General features: G+C 37.4%; 1 protein-coding gene across 1 annotated transcript in view; it reads right to left on the reverse strand.

The window, feature by feature from the left end:
- The window catches only part of LOC118768070, a 15,243-nt gene that overhangs the window by 4,143 nt on the left and 1,100 nt on the right, over nucleotides 1-10,000 (reverse strand). The window contains exons 2-4 of the mRNA XM_036513860.1: nucleotides 8,400-8,491; nucleotides 3,757-3,940; nucleotides 273-379 (exon numbers count right to left, since the gene is read on the reverse strand). Coding sequence (XP_036369753.1) covers nucleotides 273-379; nucleotides 3,757-3,940; nucleotides 8,400-8,444 — 336 coding nt within the window. The 5' untranslated portion in view covers nucleotides 8,445-8,491. The remainder of the gene's footprint in view (nucleotides 1-272; nucleotides 380-3,756; nucleotides 3,941-8,399; nucleotides 8,492-10,000) is intronic.

Here is a 10,000-nt window from a genome sequence, read left to right on the forward strand (position 1 = left end):
ATATATATATATATATATATATATATATATACACATATATACGACGGACTTCTTTCAGTTTCCGTCTACCAAATCCACTCACAAGGTTCTGGTCGGTCCAAGGCTATAGTAGATGACACTTGCCCAAGGTGCCACGACGTGGGACTGAACCTAGAACCATGTGATTGGTAAACAAGCTACTTACCACACAGCCACTCCTGCGTGTGTGTGTGAGAAAGAGAGAGAGAGAGAAAACGAAGAGAGGGATCGAAAGAAAATACATGCTAACTCACAGCTCTAGATACGTTTTCTGTGGTGTTTACATTTTCAGTTAACTTCTTAAAAGTCGAATATGCGTCCACGGTAAAAATCAGATGAAGTTCAAAGGAATGCGTCCAACCTATTCAAGAACATAAAAGAAAAACCTAGACATTGCGATTATAAATGAGACACGTGCCACGGATGCACTGAGTGGCATATACTATGAACATAGAAATATATATTTAACAGTGTGTTGTTATATAATCACGGGTTATTTAATACCCCGTATGAAACCAATTGCTAATATCAGTTGTAGTCGGTCTATAATACCGTATACTTTCATTAATATAGCCAGTCTACGGACAAATATGCAATTGCATAATTTTCTGGCTTATGGATTCTTACACGAGAGAGATGGATGAAAATATAGGATTATTTCAATATTATTTAAATATGATTCATATGCATATGTATATTTTCAGTGTGTGTTTACTTTTGTAACTGCCTTTGTGCGATGCGTTATACCCAGTTACCTTTAATATGTTCTGCCTAAGGTCTTGTATGGTTGAGAGAGAGTCACTGGCTAGATTTCACTTTTAGGCATAGGAGATTGGAGTGTAGGTAATATGCATATGCAGGGTTTACTCACGGATATGTGTGTATGTATATACAGAAGTTCAGCAAAAATTTAGATTCAAATGAATATGGTACTTAATTGGCTGATGAGTACTCAGCATTTTAAAACTGTTGTAATACTTACAACATTTAATAAAATGATGTAGTACGAAACGATCGTACCAAATTACCGGAGTCATTCTTGTTGCTTATTTTGAGTATATATATATATATATATATATATATATATATATATATATATATATATATATATATATATATATAGGCGTTACTGTGTAGTAGATTTGCTTCCCAATCGCAAAGGATTCAGTCCCACTGTGTGGCACATTGAGCAAGTGTCTTAGCCTTGGTAGTGGATTTGATAGACACAAAGTGAAAGGAGCCCGTCATATATATATATATATATATATATATATATATATATATATATATATATATATATATATATAATAAATAAAACATATGCATACATACATATATGTACATACCTACATCTATATGTATATATGAAACACGCATTGAGTCGAAGCAGGGGCAGCTGATGAAGGGGAATATTCCTAGTATTGTTTGTCTTGTACTCTGTTTTTTCGTTGTTAAAAAGACCGTTTTCTTGTTTGGTTTTATGTTTTCGTTTCTCGTTGTGTTCTACGTTTATTTGTGGTGTCCTGTACTCATATATGCATGTATATATACATATAGATGTAGGTATGTACATATATGCATGTATATATGCATATGTTTTATTTATTAAATTGTTATTATATGATTGAACGCCGCGCGTTATTTTCTTCTTCTCCAAGTAAGTTTATATATATATATATGTGTGTGTGTCTGTGTGTCTTTATATATATATATATAGAGAGAGAGAGAGAGGGGGAGAGAGAGAGAGGAGGAGGAGAGAGAGATTCAATTAAAGGTTAGATATCTCTTTAAGTAATAAAACATCCGATGAAATCATTGGTGTATGACCTAAGATAACTGCTGAGATATTATATTTAATATTCAACCATAAGGTAATAGAATAATCTGTGGTATACGATTGTTTAAAAATAATAAGAAAACAGAGATAGACAAATTAATAATTATTTATTAATTACAGAAATAGACATAGTCTCTGACAGCTGTTTCGGAGTTAACAAAATGAATATAAATTTATATCTATTTATAGAAGTTATAAATATAAATATAAATACAAATATACCTCCTCACCCCTTATAAGGTTTATACCATGTTCTTTCTATAAAACAATATTCAGTTAGCTGTCATGCTCTGTACACTAAACAAATCATGTAATTGTATATCTTTTTGCTACCTTTGTCGAGATTGAACTTTATAGTGTTTTAAATTATTCTAGTTAATTTCTAAAGATCGAATCGAAACAGCTGTCAGAGTCTATGTATATTTTTGTAATTAATTATTAACTTTTCCATCTTTTCCATCTCTATATATATATATATATATATATATATATATATATATATATATATATATATATATACATACATACATACATACATACATACATACATACATACATACACACACATATATATACACATATATATATAGACATACATACATACATACACACACATATATATGTACACATTTATATATAGACATACATACATACATATATACATACATACATACATACACACATATATATGTACATATATATATATATATACACACACATATATATATATATATATATATATATATATATATATACATATATATATTCAAATATATATATACATACACATACATATATTCAAATATATATATATACATATACATACACACACGCACACACATATGTAAAGATGCGTATACAGGTGCAGGGATAGCCAGATGGTTAAATGGTTCGACACATACTTAAGAATTCAGTCCTACTGCGTGGCACCTTAGGCAAGTGTTTGCTACTCCGGCCGATCAAACCCTGATTTGTAAATTTCAGATATCTAAACTGAAAGAAGCCCTGTATATGTCCATATATGTGTGTGTTAAAAAACGTACTCTTTGTTAAAAAACGTACTCTGAAAATCGCAAGCGCTTTTCCTGTCAACAAATCATTCAATCGTTCCATGCATTGGAAGAAATGTAAAATAAGAAATTCGTTACCAGAAAATGCGTAAGCATTAGTGATAGGAATGGCATTCGATTGTAAAACAATTGTTGTATAGTATATCCGTCTAACCCATGACAACATGGATAACGGTCGTAAACCCAATGAAGGTGCAATGCATGCATACTTGATATATAAATGTGTGTGTGCGTATTTGTGTGAGCATATATATATATATATAGAGAGAGAGAGAGAGAGAGAGTGAGAGAGAGAGATTTGTATATATGTGTGTGTATATCTATGTATATATATATGTACATATAGGTGTATGATATACATACAACACTCACACACATGCGCATATATATTATATATTATATAGTATATATGTGAGTATATGTGTGTGTGCGTTTGTGTTTGTGAGTGTACACAGTAACTCATTTTATCATATATCAACTATTATCCAATCTTCATATTAAACATCCATCTATAAATAAATCAGAAATATTAAATTTCTAAATATCTCATAGAGATATGTACGGTGGTGGAGCGATAGAGTGGTGGTTGTATACTGTCAAATTAACGTGACAGCCCTGTAAGGGATTTACACCACTGCTGTTTAGCCCTAGGAAGCATCGACGCTTCCTGTCGGCTTGACACATTTAAGGCCGACAGGAAACGTCGATGCTTCCTAGGGCTAAACATCGGTGGTGTTATTCCCTTACAGGACTGTCACGTTAAGTTGGCAGTATACAACCACTCTATAAATAAATCAGATGCGATTAAACCAAAGAATTAACAACACTTACCAGGGAAATCATTCTTATTGCATAAGTTGTCTCTGCAACAAGCAACACAAGCAGTGCCATTGGACCAATTTTTGCATGTAAGGGAATTGTTTCTGAAAGCTTCAAGGCAGTTGTTGTATGTGCTGCAGGATCTTTGAAACTTCAATGTACTGCCATCCACTGATAGCCCATATTGGCAGAGAGGCTGTAACAATGAAGATAACAGCCATATAATACTTATTTCTTTATTACCCTCAAGGGGCTAAACATAGAGAGGACAAACAAGGACAGAAAAACGGATTATGTCGATTATATCGACCCCAGTGCTTAACTGGTACTTATTTAATCGACCCCCGAAAGGATGAAAGGCAAAGTCGGCGGAATTTGAACTCAGAACGCAGCGGCGGACGAAATACCGCAAAGCATTTCGCCCGGCTTGCTAACGATTCTGCCAGCTCGCCGCCTTAACAGCCATATAATGCTACCAAACGAACGTCGACAATAGCAACGCAGGATTTTTAGCATGTAAAAGTCAAATCTTTACTTCAAAAATTATTCAAGACAACAAATGAAACTGAAACAAAGCTGTTGGGAGATGAGTTTCAGTCATCCCCTGTATAATATATTGACATATTCCACTTATACATGATGCGTTATAAATGCTTACACTATCCACCGTTATCATACGGCCGATGAAGTACGGCACATATCAATACCACACCTCTTCCCCACCCATAATAAAGCGCAAAATATTACAACTTACTCTGATACAAGCAGTATTCTTTAGCCATAGCTGAATAGCGGAATGGACTTTAAATTTTGTGCACAAAACACACGAAAAACCACGCGTGCAAACCTCATGAATAACAGAAAAAAGACAGCGGCACACGTCACAGAAAGCGGTTGTCTTAATAGGCTCCTCAAGCCTTGCAATGCAAAAGCAAAGACATGTATAAATTGATACCGGATATATATGTTTCTATTCTACGTGTATATTTTATAGGTACGGAGTAAAATACAATTTTGTCGCATGAAATTTGGAGAGAAAATCGCCCTCATAACCGGGTAACAACAAACTTGTTAGCATAATACTGTATATCTTCAAAACGCAAATAATGTCAGAAATTGAAGAGAGTATCACAAAGGAAGGATACCTGTTCTCATACCTTTCGTTCCCATCAACACAACTCTTTCACTATACTACCAGACAGAAGAAAGCTGCCTAGCCTGCCCGGTAGAAAGAGGTCAGTGAGTCAATCCTCGCGATAGACTTCGCTATTAACCGGATATGTTCCACACGTGATGGCAGCTGTTCCATAACTCTGCAAATCAGCTTTGCCCAGACACTGAGCATGAGGAACGATTTCATCTCTCTGCGCGCCTCTCAGACGGCCTCATTTAATATGTTTCTGTACTTGCAGAGTTTAAGTCGCACCTGAAGCATCTGTTCGCAGCACATGTAAAGCAAAGGCTTCTGCCAATGTCCCATTGAAGACTTCGATCCGAAACTCCTCCGGAACGGACTAGGCAGTCCATTTCTATCAGCACCCAGAGATTCAGCGAGAATATAGTTACTCTTCTCCGCCGTTAAACCTCTATAAGTTATGGAGAGAAACATCTATCGATTTCGTTATCCGCATATCTGGGGGGGTTTGACCACCTGATGGCATCGTAGATATCAAGGGCAGAGTTTCGCTCTTTGCTTTATTAAGATGGAGCACCTGATGAACGGAACACGTCCCTTGCACGACGTTCCAAAGCGATCGCGTGGAAACTGGATCTAGGCACTATTGTCTGGCTAAACAATAACACAAGCAAGGTGAGACTTTATCACGTCTGCCAAGATTTCACAGGATTTTTTCAGACCATTTTGGATAAGACTGGCGACCCTGCTCATTGTTATATCTCAAATTTTGTCCGCCTGGACGTAAAAAGCTGTCCAAGCCCCAAGTAGCTTAACCGGTCTGTAAGTCCAGCATAGCACGACGCCCTTCCCCGGCATGAACATACCTCTCCAGAAGCCGAGCTACAAACTCGCAAGATCTCTAACTTGTCTGAGTAGATTTTAAGCCTTGCCATCTTTCCATATAAACTTTGAAAATATAGCAAACTCTTTCCCATCGGTGTTATCCGATACCATGGCGATGACGTGGTTGGCATGTGCTGGCAAGGCTTTTGCTGTTTGAAAGTTATGCCCCTCAACTATTCTAGCTTCTCCTGTAATGGATCAACAGCCAGGACCTACAAGAGAGGCAAGAGGGAGTAACCCTGTTGAACTGGTTGAATTTAAGTTTTTTAAGAAGTTAGCCTTAACCATAGTGCAGGTGTTGCAGTACATTGCAGCGATTCAGCTTGTGAAAATAAACAGGATCGAACTCGCCAGATTTTAGTATACGTTCGAAATAATGATTGTAGACCCAGTCGAAACCTGTTGATCAGGACCATGTTTGAAGCCAGTTTTGTTCCATCAATATGATGCATGAGTTGGCAGGTTTCCAAGGTGGACATTTTCGTGATAACATACTCTTGCACTTCCTCGACCAGATCACTAAAGGCAAGCACCACCCATTTTGCTAACACCTTGGCTAAACTATTATACTGTGTTTAGCGGAGTTATTTGACAACAATTGTTAGTTACGTCTCCCATAATGACCTCTTTTCTCAACAGCGTTAACACTCCCCAGCTCATACTGCTAGGGATTCTCCCGTTCAGTAGCCAACTGCAGTAGACGTCTTTCAAAAGGTCATCATAGAAATCTGTCATGAATTTGTAACACTCGGAAGGCAGACTATGAAACCCGAGCTGTTTATGCCTTGTGCAAGCGCTCGTTACCTCCAGTATTTCATCTGCTGCAATCGGCTTTTTTTTTCCTGCAACTCATATCTGTGTCGGTAGTTATTGAAGTAAACAATGAAGTACACCTGTCTTCTCCGATCTACGGTTTGTTCCGAACACTCACGGAAAGTGCAGCTGGAAAGCTGCACATAGTGTTCGGAACCGACCAGCATGTAGCCGTTTCGATCTCTAAAAGATCAGATTGTATTTTTGTTGCCACGTTGCTCATCTTCCACACGAGCCGAACGAACAGCTTTTGTTCCTTCATATTTTAGCGAAGAAGCTTCTACTCTTAGAGCACAGTCTTCTTGCTTTACAAGGAAACATTTGTCAATGGTCAAAGTCGCTACTAGCATGTCGGTCGCGATGCTTCTATCAATTAATTCTCTTCTAATGCTCATTAGATCTCTCTTCACTCTATTTTCTTCTGTCAGTAACACGTTGCTAAATGCATTCGATTCTCATTTAATCGGCCTCCTAAAGACATCCGACTACCAACAACTGATGGTAGTCAGTTGCTACTTAACGAATTTATTAATCTTGTTCCTGTAAAATTATTCTTGCTCCTTGTCGAGACATTGTAACCTGCAGTAACTGTGTTCCCGTTTGAACCTGGTTTAAGTTGACAGCGTAGATCAATAATTTGTCTGTTTTGTAGACTTCTTTGAAAAAAAGATCCCACACTCTCCTTATCCTCTGACCTAGCACATTACTCTTTCTCAGACGATCTAGATAGCCCACTCTTGTTGTCCGATGTTTACACTGGCGCAGTTGAAAACTTCTAAGCGGGATTTTGACGTTTTTGTAACCTCTTCATTGTTATTGCGTTAGTATTGCGTCTAAATGCAGTTCCAAATACCCCTAGTAAATATCAGAACGTCCCTAAAAAAGCTGCCAGACGTCAGGAGAAATCGAGACGTCCTTTTTTTTCTGTTGTAGCATACACAGCCACTCGGCACCCTCGCTGTGCGGTGGTTGTGCTTTCAGATCTTTGTGCAGCAGGGGCCAAAAGAACTGCTTATACTATGAAATTTAAGGATTTCCAGTATAACAATGCAACCCAATCGCCCAAACACAACATTTTACGAGATAAGAATATATTAGCCATCAACTATGAACGTGGGTGCGAGCAGTCCAGAGGTCCTGGCCCCGCTAGTCGCTACATTTATGTAGAGGGATTTGTATTCAAGCTGATTCCTGGTTACGTACATTCATACACCCAACTGAAAGTGATGTTTGCCTGAGACAAAGAGAAAAAAGTCAAGTCTGAAGCTTGTGGTTTCGATTCCCGGACCGGTTGATACTTTGTGAATTAAACACGACACTTCCTCATATAGTGTTCCAGTCTGCTCTGTTGTAAACGAGTATCAGCTTTGAGTTGGTCGTCCCTCTCTCTCTCGCCTTCAATTCTCATATCCTTGGCACCCAACTGAGTCGTGAAATTGGAATACCGAGAGAGTGTTTTCCTTCTGACTACATATATTTCTTTATTACCCACAAGGGGCTAAGCATAGAGGGGACAAACACGGACAGACAAAGGGATTAAGTCGATTACATCGACCCCAGTGCGTAACTGGTACTTAATTTATCGACCCCGAAAGGATGAAAGGCAAAGTCGACCTCGACGGAATTTGAACTCAGAACGTAGCGACAGACGAAATACCACTAAGCATTTCGCCCGGCGCGCTAACGTGTCTGCCAGCTCGCCGCCTTAGTCACCGAAAACAATTAGCAAAAGCATGGTTCAAGCTACCTGGTCATACTGAGTTGCTATTGACGGTTATGGACATATTTTAATAGACAGGAGGAAAGTAACATTTCATTTTACCAGTAGTCCTGGACAACTTCTCATTTGCGAATGATCGCAAATCATCCCTGAACATGTTTGACACTGCAAATTCTTTTGAAATAAAGTCTTTCCTACAGAATATAAAATAATATAGTGTTGGAATCAATGTATGTTAGATAAATAAAGGAAATAATCAATTATAACTATACACGTCTTTTTTTTTAATTATCTTTGGGAAATGTTTCAGTTTTGTCACAAATTCAACTAAGAAAATCATGCAACCTAATTGCTGTGTTGCTTCTATATCCCACTTTCACAAAGACCTGCAATTATCCAAAGAGGGAAATTACTCCAAGTTATGATTACGCTGCTATAGAGTTAGATTCCGTTAAAACCTGGGAATATCTTTTAAATTATGTCACAGGCAGCTCCTTCACAGTGTCCTCTCAGGAGAAACCGCCTTAACACTTTCCAAGCGCGACCAACTAAGACTATGTATATCATCCAACCACCTTGCTTTGTTCTACTCCTAGGCCCCCAAAGATCTGCTTCTAAGTCCCCGGCACAACGAATCCATCATTCTTGCACTATTTTCATCTTACATCCATAGTACCGGAGCTGTGACTTCTCAATGATCTCCTTGCTACCCTTCACTTCTTTATTATTCGGCAGTTAGCTACTTAATTCCTTAATTACGAAATGTGTTTCCTTATCAGTCATTCACTCACTATGCAATGGTTGTCAAAACATTTCCTCCTCAATAGCAAGCTCTCTCTACTCCAGGTTAGTTTTAGATATGTCTGTTTGTCTGCTAGGCTTTTAGTTCTCTCTCTCTCTCTCTCGCTCTCTCTCTCTCTCTCTCTCTCTCTCTTTATATATATATAATGTATATATATATATATATATATATATATATATATATATATATATATATATATATATATATATATATATAAAGAGATGAGTATATTTGCCTTAGTAGACACGAAAAAAAATAAATAAATAGTTACCAGGATAGCAAAAAATCACACAAGTAAAGTGGTTGTAACTCCTTGTTTTTAAAGGTAGAAACTTCGTCTTTACGTGAATTTTTTGCATAATATATAAATAAATAAATAATAAATGGATTTTAACGCAGGTAAATTCCACTTATATACATATATGTGTATATTATATATGTGTGTGTATGTATATATATATATATATATATATATATATATATATATATATATATATATATATATATATATATGTGTGTGTGTGTGTGTGTGTGTGTGTGTGTGTGAAGGCGCATGGCTCAGTGGTTAGAGCGTCTAGCTTACGATCGTGAGGTTGTGAGCTTGAATCCCGGACCGGGCTGCGTGTTGTGTTCTCGGGCAAGGCACTTTATTTCACGTTGCTCCAGTTCACTCAGCTGTAGAAATGAGTTGCGACGTCACAGGTGCCAAGCTGTATCGACCTTTGTCTTTCCCTTGGATAACACTGGTGTCGTGGAGAGGGGAGGCCGGTATGCATGGGCGACTGCTGGTCTTCCATAAACAACCTTGCCCAGACTTGTGTCTAGGAGGGTAACTTTCTAGGTGCAATCCCATGGTCATTCATGACCGAAGGGGGTCTTTACCCTTTTATATATATATATA

This window comes from Octopus sinensis, linkage group LG27 (genome assembly GCF_006345805.1).
Source record: "Octopus sinensis linkage group LG27, ASM634580v1, whole genome shotgun sequence".
In the NCBI taxonomy this organism is placed as follows: Eukaryota; Metazoa; Mollusca; class Cephalopoda; order Octopoda; family Octopodidae; genus Octopus; species Octopus sinensis.